Raw genomic sequence first — 23,626 nt, 5'->3', positions numbered from 1 at the left:
GGAGGCCAGGTAGTTTGCAGTGAGAGTTTTTGCAATTCTCTTCCTCCGGGTTCCTAAGAGAGTGATAGCAAAAGACTTGAAAAGCAAAAGAAATCACAAAATATGTCAAGTATTAGTAATGCATTATGCTATGCATAATCGTATATGGCAGGAAACGAAGTTTGATGATGATGACATGATGATTCCCACTCTCCCTTAGCCTGACTCTATACCTTCAGGAATACTGTACTGCTGGGGTCCAAACAAAATGGAGTCTGTAAAAAAACATAAACTCATGCTTTTTTACCCAGGAATACCAGTTAGGCAGCATGTTTTACAAGCGGTATTCCGACACCATATCACGCTCACTTCGCCCTTTTTTTGCATGCTATGGCGGTCAACTAGTATAATTATTGTTCTACCAAACAAGCCCTCCCTCCTGAGTCTAGGATGTACAATGAATCTCTGTGGCTAGGCAGGTGTTATCTTCCCAGCCCAAGTTCAGTACTCCCAGTCTTCTTATCAGTCAGGAAGAGCCTTGGGATTAGGAAGTGTTCATTCATGCAGCCTGCCGCAGTCAACTAAATTCAGAGGCTGGACCCCTTTGTACTTTGTACTGTTTCCTGCGACAAATATATTTGCACAAAAATCATTCCATCTAACCCATAACATGCTAAACACTACTGCTAGGTCACTTACAGTGCATTTGGAAAGTAATCAGACCCCTGGACTTTTTCCACATTTTGTTCCGTTACAGCCTTATTCTAAAATGGATTAAATATATGTTTTTCCTCATAAAACTACACACAATACCCTATAATGGCAAAACGAAAACATTTTTTTATAAATGTTTGCAAAAAACAGAAATACCTTATTAACATAAGTATTCAGACCCTTTGCTATGAGACTCGAAATTGAGCTCAGGCGCATCTCATTTATCATCCTTAAGATGTTTCTACAACTTGATTGGAATCTACCTGTGGTAAATTCAATTGATTGGAAATGATTTGGAAAGGCACACACCTGTCCATATAAGGTCCCACAGCTGACAGTGCATGTCAGAGCAAAAACCAAGCCATGATGTTGAAGGAATCGTGCTTATAGCACTTAGGACAGGATTGTGTCGGGGTACAGATCTGGGGAAGGGTACCAAAACATGTCTACAGCATTGAAGGTCCCAAGAACAAAGTGTCCTCCATCATTCTTAAATGGAAAAAGTTTGGAACCACCAAGAATCGTCCTAGTGCTGGCCGCCCGGCCAAGCTGAGCAATCAGGGGAGAATGGCCTTCGTCAGGGAGGTCACTCTGACAGAGCTGTAGATTTCCTCTTTGGAGATGGGAGAACCTTCCAGAAGGACAACCACCAACCAGGCCTTTATGGTAGAGTGGCCAGACGGAAGCCACTACTCAGTAAAAGGCATATGACAGCCTGCTTGGAGTTTGCCAAAAAGCACATAAGGACTCTCAGACCATGAGAATGGAGATTCTCTGGTCTGATGAAATCAAGATTGAACTCTTGGCCTGAATAGCAAGCGTCACTTCTGGAGGAAACCAGGCACTATCCCTACAGTCACGGATCCCTTCTGAACTTTCATTACGCACACCTAACCCCTATTTCCCACTGATTGGTACTTATATAAGTGTGCCCTTTGGTTTCCATCGGGCTGTCGATTATTGTTACAATGTCTGTTGGTGTGTGTGATTACCTGTGCTGTGTGTTTTATGCTTTCGTACCCTTGTGGATTTTGCAGATGATTACGGGTCTGATTACGGGTTATTTATTCAAGGTACTCCTCGCGCTTTTGTTTGGGATTCAACCCTGTGTTTTTGTTACGCGTTTGTTTGGTCTTCGTCCCCGTGCATTTTCACGGCACGCCGTAATTTGGTCTTAATAAAAAAAAATATTACGCATTCCTGCGTCTGTCTCCCGAATCTCTTCATACCAGCGTGACACCTACGATGAAGCATGGTGGTGGCAGAACGGAGCAAAGTACAGAGATATCCTTGATGAAAACCTACTCCAGAGCACTCTGGACCTCAGACTGGGGAGATAGTTCACCTTATGACAGGACAATGAACCTAAGCACACAGTCAAGACAGCGCAGGAGTGGCTTCGGGACAAGTCTCTGAATGTCTTTGAGTGGCTCAGTCACAGCCTGGACTTGAAACCGATCAAACATCTCTGGAGAGACCTGAAAATAACTGTGCAGCGATGCTCCCCATCCAACCTGACAGAGCTTAAGAGGATCTGCAGAGAAGAATGGGAGAAACTCCCCAAGTACAGGTGTGCCAAGCTTGTAGCGTCATACACAAGAAGACTTGAGGCTGTAATCGCTGCCAAAGGTGGTTCAACAAAGTATTAAGTAAAGAGTCTGAATACTTACAGTACAGTCAAGTTTGGACACACCTACTCATTCAAGGTTTTTTATTTATTTGTACTTTTCTACATTGTAGAATAATAGTGAATACATTAAAACGAAAATGAAAGAGCACATATAGAATCATGTAGTAACCATAAAAGTGTTAAACAAGTCTAAATATATTTGAGATTCTTAAAAGTAGCCACCCTTTGCCTTGATGACAGCTTTGCACACCCTTGGCATTCTCTCAACCTGGCTTCATGAGGTAGTCACTTGGAATGCCTTTCAATTAACAGGTGTGCCTTGTTAAAAGTTCAGTTGTGGAATTTCTTTCCTTCTTAATGCGTTTGAGCCAATCAGTTGTCACACCAGCCTTCGCTTTGGCTCCTCCTCTTGTCCAGCTCAGGCATTCGGCGTCGCCAGCCTTCCAACTGCTGCCAAACCTACTGTTGGGAAACACCATTCACTCATCAACCCCGGACTTGTGTCGACATCATTACACACACCTGGTTCCAATCCCCACTCTATCACTGTATATATACTCTCTCTGCCATTTGTCTTTGTTTTTTGTTTTCCTGAGAGGAATCTCTCTGACATTTTCTTGAGTACTTTATATTTTGCACTTTGGGTTCACCCTGTGCCATTTTGTTTATGAAGATATATTTAGAGCACAACAGCGTTTGGGTTACGTCTCGCTTTGATCTATGGTGCTTAAATAAATTCAGTAGTTGTAAACCTGTGACTGCCTCCTGCCTACTCCTTTCTACACCAGTGACAGAATGACAAACCCAAGAAAACAGCGAAGCTCCGCCACCACAACTCGTGCCTGGAGCGCCTTGGGACTGCATTGGACAAGGTGCTCCGGGCCGTACACCAACTGCAGGCTACACCAGCACCTTCCCAGCTCACCGCGTCATTCCAGCCACCCCACCACCATCTACATCAAATCTACAAAATTCTACAAATGTTACATTTCAAGAACTCAACTGCAGTCGCGAAAACCATCAAGCGATTTGATGGAACTGGCTCTCATGATGACCGCCACAGGAAAGGAAGACCCAGAGTTACCTCTGCTGCAGAGGACAAGTTCATTAGAGTTAACTGCACCTCAGAAATTGCAGCCCAAATAAATGCTTCACAGAGTTCAAGTAACAGACACATCTCAACATCAACTGCTCAGATGAGACTGCATGAATCAGGCCTTCATCACCAAATTGCTGCAAAGAAACCACTACTAAAGGACATCTATAATAAGAAGAGACTAGCTTGAGCCAAGAAACAAGAGAAATGGATATTAGACAGGTGAAAATGAGTCCAAATTTAGATTTTTGGTTCCAACCGCTGTCTTTGTGAGATGCAGAGTAGGTGAACAAATGGTCTCCGCATGTGTGGTTCCCATCGTGAAGCATGGAGGAGGAGGTGTGATGGTGCTTTGCTGGTGACACTGTTGGTCATTTATTTAGAATTAAAGGCACACTTAACCAGCATGGCTACTATAGCATTCTGCAGCGATACATCATCCCATATGGTTTGCGCTTAGTGGGACTATCATTTGTTTTTCAACCGGATAATGACCTTTAACACACCTCCACTCTGTGTAAGGGCTATTTGACCAAGGAGAGTGATGGAGTGCTGCATCAGATGACCTGTCATCCACAATCATCCGACCTCAACCCAATTGAGATGGTTTGGGATGAGTTGTACCACAGAGTTAAAGAAATGCAGCCAACAAGTTCTCAGTGTATGTGGGAACTCCTTCAAGACTGTTGGAAAAGCATTCCTCATGAAGCTGGTTGAGTAGAACTATTGGTAAATTATCCAAAACAAATTTAGAACCACAGTCCGTAATGCTTCGCGTTGCTCCTATCACTCGGCACTCATTCTTCTGGAGTTTCTTCATTTGCTTCTTCAGATACCTTTACAGTTCATCCTCCCAATGGCACACATGTAACTCATGCATGTCAAGGTGAATGGCCCTTGATAATGTCCCGATTTCAATATCTGTTGAATAATCTGATTTTCCCAAACAGACTAATGTCTCACTTGAGCCGCCACCACCATCCTTTACGGTCAATTCTGTCTTGTCCATTTTCAAACTAGTACACCAGCAGAATGAGAGAAGTTTAGACGTGATCTCTCTCCATGCTCACTCCACATGGACGGTCTCCGGACTCATGCTGTACTCCTGAGAGAAAAGGCCATAGTGAACGCCATTGTTGCCATTACTTCAGCCAGTTAGAGGGGAAGGGGCTCACACTGTTCTCGGTCTAATTATCCCTTCCATGCATCTAGATACCATCTGTGGTCCCCTTCACCATAAGCTTGAGAGAGGACAGACCAGAACAAAAGGGCATGTATGATTCAGGAAATCCAGACAAACTATTCACTGTATGACAAATTATTACATTCCCAATATTCCCAATATTCTTAATATTCTTAATAAGACAAATGTCAAAGAGAATAAAAACACACGGTTGAAACCATTTTTCAAATTGGCTTATACTCCTTTATCATCAATCAATCAATCAATCCAATTTATTTATAAATCACTTCTTACATCAGCTGTTGTCGCAAAGTGCTGTACAGAAACCCAGCCTAAAACTCAAAACAGCAAGCAATGCAGGTGTAGAAGCACGGTGGCTAGGAAAAACTCCCTTGAAAGGCCAAAACCTAGGAAGAAACCTAGAGAGGAACCAGGCTATGAGGGGTGGCCAGTCCTCTTCTGGCTGTGCCGGGTGGAGATTATAACAGAACATGGCCAAGATGTTCAAATGTTCATAGATGACCAGCAGGGTCAAATAATAATAATCACAGTGGTTGTAGAGGGTGCAACCGGTCAGCGCCTCAGGAGTAAATGTCAGTTGGCTTTTCATAGCCGATCATTCAGAGTATCTCTACCACTCCTGCTGTCTCTAGAGAGTTGAAAACAGCAGGTCTGGGACAGGTAGCACGTCCGGTGAACAGGTCAGGGTTCCATAGCCGCAGGCAGAACAGTTGAAACTGAAGCAGCAGCACGACCAGATGGACTGGGGACAGCAAGGAGTCATCAGGCCAGGTAGTCCCGGGGCATGGTCCTAGGGCTCAGGTCCTCCAAGAGAGAGAAAGAAAGACCTCACCAAGAGTTACAATGTCAGGGAGTTAGAGGGCTAATGCTTAGGGAGAAATCCTGACCATACAGCAGATCCAATTTGGTGAGATTTGTTTTGACACAAGAGAAAAACAAAACAAACAAAACAACAACACTTCCTCATATTTACCAGCCTTTACATACTACACTTAAATCCCACCCAATGTCTCTAGCCTTTCTAGCGAGGGTGATCAGGTCTCACCAGAAAGTCAGGACAGAGGTCATTCAACACAATGAAGTGAGTGTTCTTTTCCCTTTGCTTTCCCTGTATTTCAGACTCATTATTTAAAGACATTTTTAACATTCTATGTACCAGGTTTACATTGAGGTTTTCAGTACATTTCTCATCAGGAGAACTTACACCTGTGCAACCAAAATTCGGACAATAGATGCTTCAGAAAATTGTATTTGTGTGCCCTTTAAGGTGCATCCTTTCCAACCCGTGAAGAACCCACAAAACCCAAATAAAAAGACCCCACACAATGAATCATACACGGTATTAACACCACTAACAAATGTGTGGGTTAACAGGTGGGTTGTGTTTGTGCCATGCCTTACTTAATTGGGAGCTGGGTACCTTTATACTTAATAGATCAACAGAATTTCACTAACTGCTCTCCCAAGGCAACCCGGCCTCCGGAAACATTTCAAATGATGAGATAGGGACACCCCATCCTCTCTTAAAAGAGAAAATAAACATTTTGTTAGTTTTCACCCTGCCAAATCTTAAATTAGCAACAAAAAGGTTTTAATTACAGACAAAACAAAACATGATAACTTCTGGCCACTGTCCTCCCTCCACTCTTTAATCATTTGTGTTTTAATCCACCCCAATGTTTACTGGTAATATACTATTACCAATCTCTGTTGGATATTCATTACTTGCTTCATAGTCATTGTCTACTATTCTAAGATGAATATGCACTAAATGGAGACAGATCTACTTTTTAACAATTTTAAAGGTAATTGTAGGTTTGGTAACATCAATGCTGGTGCTTTTTTATACCTCTACAATTGCAATGGTTTATTTTACTCTACAAACACTTCCTCACAATATTACTCCTTTATAATTCTGGTTGTTTCTTTATAATACAGGAGTTGAGATATTCATTCTTCACAAACTCCTCCTTCACACAAGTGTTCTATTCATACAACATATTCGGTAATAGTGATCTCACCTTTCCTATCATCACACACACATCACATCAAACAGAATTAAATGAACCAAACTGAACTGAACTGGTGAACTTAACCGGTGATCTGGTGGACTTGTGAATTGCAATTGAAGTGTTGGTTGATTGGCTCAGGTCCTGGGGGGAGGAGCTTCTGGCTGATGCCTGCAGGCTTTTGGAGGAGGAGGTGGAGCTATCTGACTCTGCCCATGGAGGGAAGGTGGAGTATCGCAAGACCCTTACCACCAGCTTCTTCTTCAAATTCTACATGCAGGTCCTCCAGGAGCTCAGAGAGAGGGTACATATACAGGACAGACACAATCCTTAATTATCTTTCAGCGAAACATCTAATCTGACACTTGTTTTGCTGAATCTGAGGGATGTGACAATATTTGTGTGTAGCAATATTACATTGGCTCTCTAAAAGGTGTTTTACAATCATTTTTATTATGCTTCATGTTTCTTGATTTCTACCCAATTGTGCAGGATGTGAACGTGTGTCTTCTACCCCTTGAGTACCTCAGTGCTCTCAAGCCTTTCAAAAACGAAGTGCCCCAGGGACATCACTCTTTCCAGGTTTGCGATCAACAATGGCTTATATGCAAAAGATTACAACTTACTCTGATGGATGATGGTTGTATCCCCATAGTGTCTGTCTCTTTCTTCTGCAGCTTGTGTCCAATGCCCAGTCCTCCCAGGACCCTGTGGGCCATCCCATGATGCATCAAGCAGCCTTCCATCAGGCTACAGGAGAGGCCCAGTATTATGATGACATACCAGCTGTCCAGGGGGAACTCTTTGTCTACATGGTGACCAGCACCAGAGCGCACGCCAAGATCATGTGAGTCTATGGTAGTGGGTCATTATTTGACTGTTTTTGGATTGGCCATACAAACTTCTACTGTTGGATCTGTATGATAAGATAGTCACCTAAATCCAGACTCGTCTTTTTGAAATTGCATGAAGTTTTTCTTCTTCTTATAATTTTTTTCTCCCCAATTTCGTGATATCCAATTGGTAGTTACAGTCTTGTCCCATCGCTGAATCTCCGGTACGGACTCAGGAGAGGCTAAGGTCGAGAGCCATGCGTCCTCCGAAACACGCTTAACCAGGAAGCCAGCCGCACCAATGTGTTGGAGAAAACACCGTACAACTCGGAACCGTGTCAACGTGCATGAGCCCAGCCCTCCACAGGAGTTGCTAGAGCGCGATAGGACAAGGACATCCCGTCCGACCAAACTCTCCCCTAACCTGGACGACGCTGCGACAATTGTGTGCCGCCTCATGGATCGCCCGGTCGCGGCCAGCTGCGACACAGCCCGGGATCGAATCCGGGTTTGTAGTGCACTGTGATGCAGTGCCTTAGACCGCTGTGCCACTCAGGAGGCCGCATGTAGGTCTTCTGATCATGTGTCTTTATTCCACTTCAAAACCAGCAACATTGACCCATCTGAAGCACTTGGCATGACTGGGGTAGTCACGTTCCTATCAGCTGGGGACGTCCCTGGTCAGAACCGACGGATGTTGTTCAATAACCCAGAGGAACTCTTTGCTGAGGAGGAGGTAGGCTACCGCACTGTCCCCTCTCACTACCATTCCCAGTCTGTAGCACCGTACCATAGACAGAAAATATGACCATGGCAATGACCGAGGATGATAATTGAGGAGAATAGAGAACCTCTGTTCTAATGGCATTTCTAATTATGAGAGGTCTATTATATTGTATATTGGCTTACCATGGTGGTTTTTGATTGATTGAATGATTGGTTTGTTGATTGGTTGTTCCTGTGCAGGTGTCTTGTGTGGGGCAGATCATTGGGGCTGTGGTAGCAGAGAGCAGAGAGCAGGCCAGGAGAGCAGCTCAAATGGTAAAGGTCACCTACCAGGATCTACTTCCTGTCTTCTTCACAATAGAAGAGGCCATCCAGCATCAGTCCTTCTTTGACCCAAAGAGGAAGCTGGAGAGAGGAGACGTGGGCAAAGCCTTTGAGACAGTGGATCAGATTCTGGAGGGTAAAACGCAATGGTTTACATCTGTGCATCTCCTTCTTCTAATGCAAGTTCATGTCTTCAAATGTCTTGATGATATGTGATTGTGTTGTGAGCAGATGAGATCTACTTGGGAGGTCAGGAGCATTTCTACATGGAGACTCAGGGCCTTATTGCAGTGCCCAAAGGAGAGAATGGAGAACTGGAACTGTTTGTGGCCAGCCAGCATTCAGCATACACTCAGGTTAGACACACATAAACTATCTATGTTTTAGTTTTCTCCTCTGTTATGTTGCTACATACATTGGATATTGGACTCTTGTTAACTCTTTCCCACCAATCAGAATCTTTGATTTTTGACACACGACAACCATCAGTGCCCCAATGCTGGTTGATTGATATGATTAGAAAAAAAGTATTCCAATCGAAAAGTTATTCCAATTTGTTATTTGAATGTCCTTTTGTTTTGTCCCTGCAACCCCAGGAAGTGGTAGGAATCACTCTGGGCATCGACTCCAACAAGATCACATGTCACGTGAGGAGGTTGGGGGGAGCGTTCGGTGGCAAAGTCATGAAGATTGCCTCCCTCTCTGCTATCACTGCCACAGCTGCAGTCAAGTAAGAGCTTTCAACAGAGTGTTGATAACACACATTAGTGGAATATAATACCTTTAATAATACCTTGAATACATATAATACCTTGAATAGATATAGTACATTGAATACATACAGCATAATACCTTGAATACATATAATACATTGAATAATACCTTGAATACATGTAATACCTTGAATACATATAATACCTTGAATACATATAGTACATACAGTATAATACCTTGAATACATGTAATACCTTGAATAGATGTAATACCTTGAATACATGTAATACCTTGAATACATGTAATACCTTGAATACAAATAATACCTTGAATACATGTAATACATATAATACCTTGAATACATGTAATACCTTGAATACATATAATACGAATACATAATACCTTGAATAATACCTTGAATACATGTAATACCTTGAATACATGAATAATACCTTGAATACATATAATACCTTGAATACATATAATACCTTGAATACATGTAATACCTTGAATACATGTAATACCTTGAATACATGTAATACCTTGAATACATGTAATACCTTGAATACATGTAATACCTTGAATACATATAATAACTTGAATACATATAATACCTTGAATACATATAATACCTTGAATACATGTAATACCTTGAATACATATAATACCTTGAATACATGTAATACCTTGAATACATTTAATACCTTGAATACATGTAATACATATAATACCTTGGATACATATAATAACTTGAATACTTAGAGTAAATATGCCTATGTTTTCATTGTAGGACAGGGCGACCAGTACGCTGTGTCCTGGAACGTGGAGATGACATGCTGATCACCAGTGGCAGACACCCCTTCCTAGGAAAATACAAGGTATTGTAGAGTAAGCCCTCTCAGATGAGCATCATCAACAACAACTGTGTGATCAGGGGAATTTTTACCTCAGCATTTCTAACGACCTGTTTTTTTTTCTCAGGTGGGATACAACAACGATGGAACCATCATGGCAGCGGACATCACCTACTACAGTAACGGGGGGTGCACCCTGAATGAATCATTAGCTGTAAGCTTGTTAAGAACTTTGAATTCAATACTGTGTATGACTCAATGGTTATCTGCGATTGTCCAATATATTGCCTGATATCAGTTGAAAAGTCCTCGACAACAGGGACTGAGGATTCTCACCACGTTTACAAATGGACAGCAGAAACACCCTAGCATAAGACACATTTTCATTTCCCTGTAATGTGCTGTGATTCAGATCATGGAGAAAGCCCTGCTTCACATGGACAATGGCTACAAGATCCCTAACCTGCGTGGGCGTGGCTTGGTGTGTAAGACCTACCTGCCCTCCTACACAGCGTTCCGAGGCTTCGGAGGACCCCAGGGACTCATGGTGATGGAGAGCGTGCTGCACGAGGTGGCTGTCAAATGTGGCCTCCCTCCACAGAAGGTTAGAGAGAGGTTACTGGAGGATTCAGGGTCATGTTTAGTTAGTTAATTACCCACCTTTTATCCATCCATTCAATCTTCCTACTGATGATGAATGTGGCCTGGTGTGTCTCTGCAGGTGAGGGAGATCAACATGTACCGGGAGGAGGAGTGCTATACCCACCACAAGCAGCTCTTCTCCCCCCGTGACATGCTCCGTTGCTGGGACGAGTGTCTAGACAAGGCTGGGTACCACGATCGCCTCCAGGCCATCCAGCAGTTCAACACCTCCAACCGCTGGAAGAAGAGGGGCATCTCTGCTGTGCCTATGAAGTTTGGCGTCGGCTTCTCCAAAGGCTTCTTCAACCAGGTGAGGATGAAGAACTCCCTTTAAACACATGTTCAATTTAGAATGCCCCATGTTCATTTTTCCACTGTGCTAGGAAGATGCTTTGACAAAGGACATTGTTGACTGAAAGGTTAGCTATTTTAACACTGTAACTTGTGTCTGGTTCGGGTGTACTTATACTTATACTTATACTTATTTGCATAGCTGTAAGCACTTGTAAGTTACTATGGAGAAATAACTTTTGACATTTAAATGTAACCTTTATTTAAACTAGGCAAGTCAGTTAAGAACCAATTCTTATTTACGATGACGGCCAATTGTGCGCTGCCCTATGGGACTCCTAATGACGGCCGGTTGTGATACAGCCTGGATCTGAACCAGGGTGTCTGTAGTGACGCCTCTAGCACTGAGATGCAATACCTTAGACCGCTGCACCACTCAGGAGCCCACAGTATAAACTGTGTTCATCCCCATAGAGATACAATATAACAGTTGTTCATTATCTGGTTCCACCTCTGCTCAAGGGTGCAGCTCTGGTGAACATCTACAAGGATGGCTCGGTGTTGGTGGCACACGGAGGCACAGAGATGGGCCAGGGAATCAACACAAAAGCCCTCCAGATTGCCAGTCGTATCCTGAAGGTGCCCATGTCCTCAATCCACATCAAAGAGACCTGTACGGGCAACGTTCCCAATGCTGCACCCTCAGCAGCCTCCTTTGGCACGGACGCAGTGGGCATGGCAGTCAAGGTATTTCAACGAAGCCTGGCCTCCGATCTGTTTGTGTTGTCACGCCAACTGCCCTGGACAATGACCATAGGAGTTGGCAAGACTACACAAACAGATCTGGGACCAGGCTAGCTCCAATGTTCTGTTATCACAGGCTTCTCATAGGCTTATAAAGACACATGGTATAGATGTGTTTATTGTACTGTTACGAAATGTTACTGTGTATGATTTTAGGATGCTTGTGAGAAACTGATGCGGCGCTTGAAGCCATTCATGGAAAATCATCCCAAATATACATGGCAACAATGGGTAATCAACAAACATCCACCAGGCTATAAAAAAGTCAATATAATGATGTTATTGTGTCTATCTCCATAATGGTATAGCATGCAATGACTTGTGTTCTTTCCCACAGATTTTTGAGGCTTATTGCCAGAAGGTCAGCTTATCTGCAACTGGCTTCTTCATGTACGTACCCTGTCAATACTGTAGACTGTAGTGTGTAATGAAGCAATGTGGCGTATCACTCACTGACTGTTATAAGACCGTGATAACTGCAATGGCACGATTTACGGCGCTCATATTAGGAACGTCTCTATCCTAATGCGGTCACCGTATGGGTTCCAGGGGACCTCACACGGATATGGACTGGGAGAACAGCGAGGGTCCAGCCTACTATTACTTCACCTTTGGGGCCTGCTGCTCAGAAGTGGAGATTGACTGTCTCACTGGAGATCACAAAGTACAGTAGTATTACCCTTGGTCTAAATCAGTGAAATGTTCATTAACACTACTTCATACTGTACCTGCAGGCATCCCCTAGAACTTGCAATGAGCATGTATGAGCCTCTGTTTTATATGTTATGTCTTAAGGGCGTCATTGGCTTTATACAATTAGCTGTGTGTTCGTTGCAGAATCTCAGAACAGATATTGTGATGGATGTCGGGAGGAGCCTCAACCCAGCTCTAGATATAGGACAGGTACAGTACTGTCTAACACTCACAGGTCTAGTGGCTCTACATTTCTACAGTATTATGGATCAATATAGGACATCTTCAGTAGCATACTTTCCAATATGACTTGAGACAAAGTTAACATGGTGCTCTATGTTCCAGATCGAGGGCGGCTTCGTCCAGGGCATAGGTCTGTACACCATAGAGGAGCTGCAGTTCTCTCTCGAGGGGGTTCTGATGACCAGGGGTCCGTCCCAGTACAAGATTCCTGCCCTCTGTGACGTCCCTCCTCAGTTTAACGTCCACCTGCTGGCCAACGCACAGAACCCACATGCCATCTACAGGTCCAAGGCAAGTCAAACGACAATGACATCACGTGACACATCCATAATGGCATCAATTAGGCCTAAATACAGAGCATTTTTTGGGACTGAACAATTTGCACCATGCCAAATTGTCAAGTTCCAAGTTTATTTGTCGTATAAAACACGATAAAATGCTTTCACTCAAGGTTCCTGAGGATTCACTTCCTAAGTGGTAATTGATGGTCGGCCATGTTGTTACAGGGTATAGGTGAGCCTCCAGTGTTCTTGGCCAGCACCATCTTCTTTGCTATAAAGGAGGCAGTTGCTGCAGCCCGTAGAGAGAGGGGTCTAGGGGACAGCTTCCCTCTTAGTTCCCCTGCTACTGCGGAGAGGATACGCATGGCCTGTGAGGACCAGTTCACTGAGATGGTAACATTTCTTCATATCAAAAGGACTGTTTTTCCAGAGGACACAGATCAAGCCTAGTTCCAGACTAAAAAGTTGTTTGATGAAAATGCTCCATTGAAAGTGCTTTTTTAGTTCAGGACTAGGCTTATTCTGAGTCCACTAACTGGCCGATGTCTACCGTTTTGGTCTCACCAATACCCTTTCTCCAACAACATTCGTTTATAACGGCATTATATATATTTTTTCCTCAAGGCTCCATCTCCAAAGAAAGGAACATTCAAACCATGGAGTATCAACATATGAGCCAACTGAATATGACTTGGCAGCCTCGTCAGACCTGGACTTGGCTCCAACTATTAATCATTCACCTCATCGTAATGTATTGTTCGGTGTTGGTGGGTTGCTTTTGCAGATTGTGTGCTTTCTGGATGACATGGAAATGTGCCTAGAGTATGTGCTTGACGCTGTTGCTTGAAATTTCACTTTTGTCCTAGGGTAAGATAAATACACCATCTGGTGTTTGGTCGTGTATGTTTTGGGCTGTTTGTTAAAACTTTAACAACCTGCATCTGTGACCTACAGCCAAGTGCAGTCAACATACAGAACTCAGATTAACCTAAAAATTAGAACTGAACTTTGAGCGTTGGTTTAATTCTGTGCCCTAAAGCCTTCTGATGTCTAACTGACTAATAAAGGATGCATTTTTGAAGCATGTATTTTCGTATATTCAAGTTGAGACACATGCAATTTATTGAAAGTGAAATAAGGCATACATGACATTGGACGGATTCACAGGATGGACACACAATTGGACAACCCTACCTTTTTACATCCAATTTCATTTGAGACAAACTTGTTTTTTTTTAAGCAAAGTATAGGTTGACAGCAAAAGTGTAGGCTTATTCTGTAATTTGATATTTAAAGTAGTGCAGTCAGTGTTATTTATCCTTATTCAGCTAAATATAGAATTACTATGTTAGTAACATTTTATGATTAGGTATTATTCCTTATGGCAGTGATCAATACCTCATTGATTGACAAATCATAATGTTATTTTAATTCAGGGAATATTCAAAACCTATGGTTGGAATGATCCTGGTTTGCTGGCTGGAATCTGGAAAAGAACAATAGTTGACATTACTCTTGAGCAGTAAGTTGGATTTCAAACAGTCAAGGCTCCCATGTGAATAAGGTACAGTACATTGAACTGGTGACTTCCCGGTTCCATTTCACTCCCTACCCCTTCTCCTTGTCTCTAACTCTTTTATGGAAGCAGTATGAAAACTCCTTATTCAAATTGGCAAATATTGATGGATTAGGGTCAAGCATTATGGGTTGGGGTAGGGAGCGAATTGAGACCGGCTGGTGGTATCGCCTTACCTTCTGAGTAAAGGGGGTGTTACAGGCCAGACAAGTCCTCTCTGGGGTAGCAGGGCTGTCCAGGGTAAAGGGCCCCACTATACCAGCCTCTACCCAGGCTGCTGCCACCGCCTCTTTAATGGCGAAGAACACAGAGCTACCCAGGAACAGCACTGGCTTTCCGATGCCCTGTAGAGAAGAAAATTTACTTTGGTGTCTACAGTAGTCCGTAAGTTTGTTCGGTCGAGTTCAATTGACAGTAAAGGTCTTGGTTAGACTTGGTTAAAGGCTATAACTAGTTTGACTATAGTTTTTCCTGGTCCCACACACACACACACCCTTCTCTCACCTTAAATGAGTAGATGGCAAGTGGGTTGTCAGAGCCTGAAAGCAGGTAGACGTTGAACTGCAGTGGTATGTCACAGACAGCGGGGATCTTGTACTGGGACGGGCCACGTGTGTACAACACTCCAGAAGGAGAGAACCTCAGCTCCTCCATGGTGTACAGACCCAAACCCTGCATGCCCTCAATCTGGCCAATGTCTACAGATGGGTTGATGCTCCTTCCAATAACCATAACGATGTCTGTCCTCACAGTCTAGAAATGGGCAGAAGAAAACGTCAAATTCTGCATATTTAATAGTATGAAATGGTGAATATGTCCATCTGACTAGTGCTGAAGATAAAAGGTAAAGTGTGTAACAATAGTAAATGCATGCAAGAGATACTGGTTGTGTAAGTGAGGTTACCCTGTAGTCTCCAGTGAGACAGTCGACCTCCACCTCACTGCAGCGGGCACCGTAGGTGTAGTAGGCACACGGCTGACCCTCCTGCTTCTCCCAGTCCAACATTAACATCAGCCGTTTATGTTGTTATACAGTATATACACACAATGCTATCTACTGTAAATATATACATTAAAGATTTTTGTATCTTCCACATTAGGTAACAGTAGCCATATGTTACACATAGGCCCTACAGTCCTAAAAGTCAATGGTTTTGCATCTGCAATAGTGAAATAAAAGACAGTATGTAAGGCTTCTATAAACTCATATGTGTAAGGTCTGCATGGAAATCTCTGAGGTATCCAGTAGCTGACAGACTGATCTTTTGGATGAATGCTTAGTTCACCTATTTTTCAGAACACAAACAGGTAATTTAGGACCATGTCGATATTCATGAACTGATTTATATCCCTCTGTTCTACTTAAATACATTTTGTCATGGGAAGTGGACATCAATAGGAAATACCCAGGTCTGCCATGTGCCTTCTGGGTTCAGTTTCCTGACAGGTTCCAGTCTTTGGAACAGGGTCTCACAGGCATCCTTAGGGACGAAACAAAAAATGAAAAAAACATACCGGTTGAATATGACTGAATGATTGGTTGAATATCCATACTAACAGGCCAACAGGAAAATATCCACATCAGCACCAACTGATCTGGGATCAGGCTAGCTGGGGAGATCCCAGGCAATACTGTACCTTCTCAGGCCATGCCATTGGCATCCTTGCCAAAGGAGGCGGCGGAGGGGCAGGTGTTGGGTACAGCACTGGTGTTGTCTCTGTGATGTGGATGAGAGAGGCGGGGTTGTGCAGCTCTGTACTCGCCACCTGGAGATATTAATTCATTGATTGAATGTAAAAAGTACATACAGCCAAGTAGAAGCGGTACACATTTATGGTATAGTTACATAGTACAGAATGTGTACTACAATCAATATTTCACTCCATCTAGTCAAGCTAAGTGAGAAAGTCTTGTACCTTCCTGTTGCATTTTAGGGTGTATTCCCTGGCCCATCTCTGTTCCACCATGACTGACTAAAACAGAACCATCCTTGTAGATGTGTACCAGAGATGCAGCCTGTCTCACAAACACACACACACAGAAAATATAAAACCTTTATTTTATTGATTAATTATGTACAGTTGAAGTCGGAAGTTTACATACACTTAGATTGGAGTCATTAAAACTCGTTTTTCAACCACTCCACAAATTTCTTGTTAACAAACTATAGTTTTGGCAAGTCGGTTAGGAAATCTACTTTGTGCATGACACAAGTCATTTTTCCAACAATTGTTAAGACAAAGATCGTACTTTTTTGGAAAAATGTCCTCTGGTCTGATGAAACAAAAATAGAACTGTTTGGCCATGATGACCATTGTTATGTTTGGAGGAAAAAGGGGGAGGCTTGTAAGCTTATGAACATCATCCCAATCGTGAAGCACGGGGGTGGCAGCATTCATGTTGTGAGGGTGCTTTGCTGCAGGAGGGACTGGTGCACTTCACATAATAGATGGCATCATGTCGATATATTGAAGAAACATCTCAATACATCAGTCAGAAAGTTAAAGCTTGGTCACAAATGGGTCTTCCAAATGGACAATGACCCCAAGCATACTTCCAAAGTTGTGTCAAAATGTCTTAAGAACAACCAAGTCAAGGTATTGGAGTGGCCATCACAAAGCCCTGACCTCAATCCTATAGAAAATTTGTGGGCAGAACTGAAAAAGCGTGAGCAAGCAAGAAGGCCTACAAACCCGACTCAGTTACACCAGCTCTGTCAGGAGGAATGGGCCAAAATTCACCCAACTTATTGTGGGTAGCTTGTGGAAGGATACCCAAAACGTTTGACCTAAGTTAAACAATTTAAAGGCCATGCTACCAAATACTAATTGAGTGTATGTAAACTTCTGACCCACTGGGAATGTGATGAAAGAAATAAAAGCTGAAAGAAATCATTCTCTCTACTATTATTTTGACATTTCAAATTATTTTAATAAAGTGGTGATCCTAACTGACCTAAGACAGGGAATTTTTACTGATTTGACAGTGCAAGGCAAAGCTAACCTGGTTAAGGAAGCCGTCTGAGAATGCGATGCCATAGTTATGGGTATCGTGGCCATGCCTCTCTTCTTCCAGCAGTTCTGCTGGTTAAACTGGGCAATGGATTTCCGTCAGACTACTCCCTGCATTCATCCTAGCAACGCAGGAGGTTCTTAGGATCAAACTCAAACTTGTAATGTGTCAGGGACACCTACATGTTTATCTCACGGATCTGCTCAAGAAGGAGAAAATATTTAAGGAGAACTGTGTTATAAAGTGTGTAAGAAAGTGTATACAGTACTTTATGAAATCTAGAAGGTATTTATAGCACATTGATTTTATAGCATATTCAGCTATTCATCCATCTTAATAATCTCCGACGTCATCCGTTTTTGAATAGACTTAATTTAAGTATGTCTGCCATGAGACTACCCACTTTGAGAGATTTTTGTTAATATCAATTAGATTTCTCAATATAAGGCACTGGTACCACCCAATCTATTATCATAGAAATATAATTAACTAGATCCTATTCATATGGCTTTCCTCCCTGTCCCCATTATCCTCCCTGACCCCTAACCTCTTCAGCATTGCAGCCCAACTTCATGGCCATGTAATGTTTTTTTTTTTAACCTTTATTTAACTAGTCAAGTCAGTTAAGAACAAATTGTTATTTTCAATGACGGCCTAGGAACAGTGGGTTAACTGCCTTGTTCAGGGGCAGAATTACATATTTTTACCTTGTCAGCTGGGGGATTCGATCTTGCAACCTTTCTGTTACTAGTCCAATGCTCTAACCACTACCTGCCGTGTCATTGATCATGTTCTCAGTGACCAGCATGCTATGGAGCACGCTGAAGGCTCGGAACACCGTGTTGGGGGGCAGGTTGGTTTTACACGCCACCGAGCGACCGCGAAGGTTGGGCATGTTGTACGCGTTGTCCAGGTTAAGGAGAATCTTCTCTATTACCTGGAGAAAGGGAGGGGGCAAAGAGCTCAGACACTGCCTATGACAAGCATAGAGACAGCGTCTGGTAATAGATTTCAAGGATGACTTGGGACTTGGGGTTAAGAAGTGAATGGCGAAAGGCAGAGGAAGAGTGACTCACCAACAAAGACTCATCTGCAGTGTTTCCAGAGTTGGCATAATATTGTAGGTCAGCAGCCATTATCCTCCCATCGTTCATAAAGCCCACCTGGAGACATTAACACATTATCAGTCAAATCTACAGTACCACTTAGAGATCCCTCAAATGCTCTGACAGTCAGTCACATCACAAAGCCATAAGAGGGGGGGGGCACCTTGTGTTTGCCCAGGACAGGGTGGCGGGCCCCAGTGATCAGTATTTCCTCTCCTCTCTCCCGAACACAACACACGGCCCGACCAGTCCTGGGTAGAGAGATCAGAACAGTCTGGGATTCAAACAAACACATCAATGATGGTTTGGATTCACAGAGTACCATTGCATTTGGGTTAAATATGTAATATATCATTAGATCAAGTCATACACTGGGGAAGAAAGAAGGACTGTTTCTCAATAGCCTTCTCAACAGTTAACACTAGGTCTGGCAGATCCTCATTGCCGATCTTCACTACAGCCGCCCCTCTCTTAGCCTGCTTCCTGGTGTCAGCCACCACTGCACACACCATGTTGCCCACGCATGACACCTGAGGAACAGAGATGTACATAAACCTGGCAATTACATTTGTGAACATAGTTAATACTAACAGGCATGCATCTGTGCCTTCAAACAAGACCAAACATATGCGGACACCTGCTCGTCGAACATCTCATTCCAAAATCATGGGCATTAATATGGAGTTGGTCCTCCCCTTTTCTCATATAACAGCCGCTACTCTTCTGGGAAGGCTTTCCACTAGATGTTGGAACATTGCTGTGGGGACTTGCTTCCATTCAGCCACAAGACCATTAGTGAGGTCGGGCACTGATGTTGGGCGATTAGGCCTGGCTCGCAGTCGGCGTTCCAATTTATCCCAAAGGTTTTTGATGAGGTCAGGGCTCTGTGCAGGCCAGTCAAGTTCTTCCACACAGATCTCGACAAACCATTTATGTGCAGACCTTGCTTTGTGCATAGGGGCATTGTCATGCTGAAACAGGAAAGGGCCAACCCAAACTGTAGCCACAAAGTTGGAAGCACAGAATCTTTACAGTTAGCATTCTCCTGGCATCCACCAAATCCAGATTAGTCCGTTGGACTGCCAGATTGTGAAGCGTGATTCATCACTCCAGAGAAGGACTCTACAACAGTCCCCTAAACCAGTTGATAATTACTGATTTTAAATCAATACGATAGTCAGAGGAGAGAGTACATTTGGGGTGCATAGCCTACTGTAACTTGACTCCACCTCCCAATGTTAATGTTGTGTAACAACTGCACTCTTAATTCAATCAACACTAAACGATACAGTGACGATAAAGGATTAATACATTTCGGTGAATGACAACATCTTGGTATCGTATCGTGCCCTAAATGGAAAAATAACCTATTAAATGTTATTTTGTTTGTATAACTTTGACCAAAGAGAATGAAACTATGCACTTCTAACCAGAGGGTGGCACTATAACCTTACCTACCTAAATCCTCTCAACAAAATCATTGCCAATCACTTGTTAGGCGACCACATTGATTGATATAGAAAGCGTACATTTATAATATACAACAATTGCCCTTTGAGCAATTTTCTTTCTGAGACCGTGCCAAATCATAATGTGATGAGCAGTAAAATAAGTAGAATAAATATTTTGTGACGTTGTTTGTGGAGTGTTGTTTTGATTTCATAGATATGTAACCCATGTCAAATGGCTAGCTAGTCAGCGGTGGTGCGAGCTAATAGCGTTTCAATCTGTGACGTTGAAGTAGTTGTTCCCCTCGTAGCGCGGTGGGTAACGGTGCTTCGAGGGTGGCAGTTGTTGATGTGTGCAGAGGGTCCCTGGTTCGAGGAGAGGGACAGAAGCTATACTGTTACAGATACATGGTTAAGGTTAAATGTGTTCTGCCCATGTGCACTAAATTCCACACTCCCAGAGGAAGACTGATAGACATCGTTTTTGGGTGTTGGCAGGTCACCTTGTTCTCGTTCTCTCTCTCTCTCTCTCTCTCTCTCTCTCTCTCTCTCTCTCTCTCTCTGTGTCTCTCTCTCTCTGTCTCTTCAGCAGCACATTGTCTCCCAGTCAGACAGGCTGACCTAGACTGTGCTTCCTGTCTGTGGGCTGTTGTTCCGTTGCCAGGTCCCTCTCCTCTCTGCTGCTCTGTAGGACAGGTCTGTCCCAGGGGACTGAGAATGAGGAATGCACTGAGAGCACTTTCACAAGAAAATTGTGTCTAACAATTCTGTATGACAAGACACAAAAAATAGTTTTAATGAATGAATCTATTCAGTTGTTGAAGTGACCCCATCGAGTTCGTGACTTCGTGTACCAGGTGTTGCTATAGATAAGCCCCAAACCATACATACAATTAGCATGTCAGCTGAAAATGAGCTTCTTCTAGGTTATTTGTGTGAATAGGGAGAGAGAAAAATGTTATGGTAAGCTAGGTACCACATCAATGTTCTATTCTTTTTTTCCCTAAGGGGTTCACATTGATATTATTCCTTTAATCTGATACTGGGTGTACCCTACCTAAAACAACATCAGTGTACATACAGTACAGTCTAGTTTCTGTTTTCGGTTACTCAGCTAGGAGATCTGAGCGATTTCAGCCGTGCTGCTGTGTCCATTGTGGTGTCTTACATGCTGTTTCAACAGTAAACTTTGAAGATAGGATCAGGACTGCAGAACACAGTTACATAATGCTCAGACGACTAGAGCACAGTCAGACGGATTTACGTTCTCAGCTTTGTTTCCAATTCAGTCTGACTTCACCGAGAGGTTGAGTGGAGAACACGACTCTGAATTTGACTTGAAAACCTCTTTCCTTCATTTCTTTCCCTCACTTAAGAAGCAAAACCTCTCAGGAAACCAGACTGGGGAATTTAACCCAGTGGTGTTACTACTCAGCCAAACTCCGGAATTGAAATTAAGGGGAAACATGATTTAAATGAAAGGGAGACTTACATCAAAATAGCCCTTAAATCAATGTTAAGTGATGAAGGACAGGGCAGACACTTTTGGGTGCTGAGTGAGTAGTGGTGGTGGGCCACCACCATGGATGCCCAGTTGGACTAGGCTTAATGTTTATGCATGAGCCCCAGACTGCAACTGGCTCCCTGCTGGCCCCCTGCTGGGGAATGATCATGGGCAGAGTGCCTCCTGGAGCGCTCATCACAGTGCTGCTAATGCATGGTTCTGTAAGGCTGTGGAAGGCTTCTCTCCTCTGGGATGACTGGGATTAGCCTAGCACACATAGGCATATTGAGATTAGTAGTCGACTGCTCATGTTGTGTCTCGCCCACTGTGTCCGTTGTGTCTCTCTCAACCCCAGTTCAAACATCTACTTTTCTAATTTAAAAACTATATATACAGTTTCTCTCAGGCTGGCAGTGTTGTTCAAGTGTATGGCATAGCGTAACAAGGTCCCTGTATTGTAGGCATGCCCCTATGGGCCAGTGTCACTGAAACGTTACAATCTATCACCCTGGCATAGTTGTTTCCTCCTTCCATTAGCCCATCACTCCTTCCAAATCCCATCTGCTTCCCATTACACCACATATTTATGTATGTATGGTCTTAGCTTCTCTCCCAGGGTGAAACAGCTGCAAATCCAACAAGACACAGATCTGGGCTGCGTTCAGTATGCAAACACTTAGTGGAACGTTCAAACAAAATGAAACAGTGTTGTACTGAATGACCAGTTGAAAAACAGGGAGGTGTTGTGTTGTGTTGGGTTGGGTTGGGTTGGGTTGGGCTGGGTAGGGGGTTCAAAATGCACTGCTGCCCGTTAAATACATCACTCATTGTTTCAAGCCACACCTGCCTCACCCACCAAACGGAGCAAATGTACCTCATAGTCTGTTTAAGAAAGTGCATAAGTGTTTTGGGGAAACGTGTCATTCAGTACAAATCGTTACGCAATGTAGCAAACATTCAATCAAACTGAAGGCACCTCAGATCTGCATTACTTACTAATTAAAGCTCTTGCATGTGGCTAGCTAGAGAGCATTCCCTTCCCCGCCCTCACTCAAATCTAACTTATAAATCTTCAGCTGAGGCGAAGGCTGTTAGAATTAACTTTTTTTTCAAAGCGTGCAAACAGTGAGGCAAAACAGAGGCTTCAGTCGTGGCATTTACAATCACAGAGTCTTTGCGCAGTGCTCAACTACTCGCTCTCTCTTGCTCTTTCTCTCAAACTGTCGCTCGTATTCTCAGTTATGAAGTCTAGGATTCAAGGCTGCAAACAGAAAGTCTACTCTGATTTATTGAGTCAGAAAGGGAATGAAGATACTGTAAAGTGAGAGAAAGTAGCAAGAGGCAAAACGGTCACTGCCAGGGACCATTTGTAATTAATTTAGCTCAGAGGAGAATAGCTTAATGGCAGCAGCCAGCCAGTGTATAAGCATGTTAAATAATAACTGAAGTGCCCTGAGGATGTGCACTGTACACAGTGTAATCTGACATGCAGGCAAGAGACCGCTTACACAGTCTGAGATAGAGAAGAGAGAGAAAGAGCGAGAGAGAGGATGGATAAAAAAAGTACCAGTGCTTTAAGACCCTGATCAGACAAGACAGAGAAAGAGAGAGAGTGGTAAATATTTCTTAATCACAGGCTTTTTTCTAGATTTATTCAAAGAGCTCAGAGTTTATGATGTAAAAATATGAGGAAAGCCTGCATGGGCATTGGGGATATTGGCATGGATATTTCTTTGAAGATTTAATATACTATGAACAGATCAAAACTACAAAGAAACTAAATAAACTTGGCAGTCCAGAGTATCTGGTAGAACCTAGCTGCTATAGGTGTACATACAGTGTTAGTTCCATGTGAGACCACTTTTGATATACAGTATGTATACAAAATGTCACATTGACAATCTGTTCGTGGAACATGTTTGGAATGTGCAAAGTCGTCGAC

At 43.1% G+C, this 23,626-nt stretch overlaps 1 protein-coding gene and 1 pseudogene across 1 annotated transcript in view; one reads left to right on the top strand and one right to left on the bottom strand.

Annotated features, from left to right (window-relative positions):
* The window catches only part of aox5 (aldehyde oxidase 5), a 28,268-nt gene extending 14,153 nt beyond the window's left edge, over positions 1–14,115 (top strand). Inside the window, exons 15-33 of the mRNA XM_024444135.1 lie at positions 6,774–6,936; positions 7,125–7,214; positions 7,310–7,479; positions 8,075–8,201; positions 8,432–8,651; positions 8,747–8,871; positions 9,112–9,245; positions 10,020–10,107; positions 10,211–10,297; positions 10,496–10,687; positions 10,805–11,035; positions 11,539–11,763; positions 11,977–12,051; positions 12,158–12,210; positions 12,370–12,484; positions 12,658–12,723; positions 12,859–13,047; positions 13,263–13,430; positions 13,662–14,115. Coding sequence (XP_024299903.1) covers positions 6,774–6,936; positions 7,125–7,214; positions 7,310–7,479; positions 8,075–8,201; positions 8,432–8,651; positions 8,747–8,871; positions 9,112–9,245; positions 10,020–10,107; positions 10,211–10,297; positions 10,496–10,687; positions 10,805–11,035; positions 11,539–11,763; positions 11,977–12,051; positions 12,158–12,210; positions 12,370–12,484; positions 12,658–12,723; positions 12,859–13,047; positions 13,263–13,430; positions 13,662–13,712 — 2,569 coding nt within the window. The 3' untranslated portion in view covers positions 13,713–14,115. The remainder of the gene's footprint in view (positions 1–6,773; positions 6,937–7,124; positions 7,215–7,309; positions 7,480–8,074; positions 8,202–8,431; positions 8,652–8,746; positions 8,872–9,111; positions 9,246–10,019; positions 10,108–10,210; positions 10,298–10,495; positions 10,688–10,804; positions 11,036–11,538; positions 11,764–11,976; positions 12,052–12,157; positions 12,211–12,369; positions 12,485–12,657; positions 12,724–12,858; positions 13,048–13,262; positions 13,431–13,661) is intronic.
* A 372-nt stretch (positions 14,116–14,487) lies between these two features.
* Positions 14,488–19,244, bottom strand: LOC112267728 (annotated as a pseudogene).
* Positions 19,245–23,626: the final 4,382 nt, after the last annotated feature.

Source organism: Oncorhynchus tshawytscha, linkage group LG14 (genome assembly GCF_018296145.1).
Source record: "Oncorhynchus tshawytscha isolate Ot180627B linkage group LG14, Otsh_v2.0, whole genome shotgun sequence".
Classification (NCBI taxonomy): domain Eukaryota; kingdom Metazoa; phylum Chordata; class Actinopteri; order Salmoniformes; family Salmonidae; genus Oncorhynchus; species Oncorhynchus tshawytscha.
The sequence above is the reverse complement of the archived record's forward strand: the minus strand, read 5'-3'. Positions and strand labels throughout refer to the sequence as shown.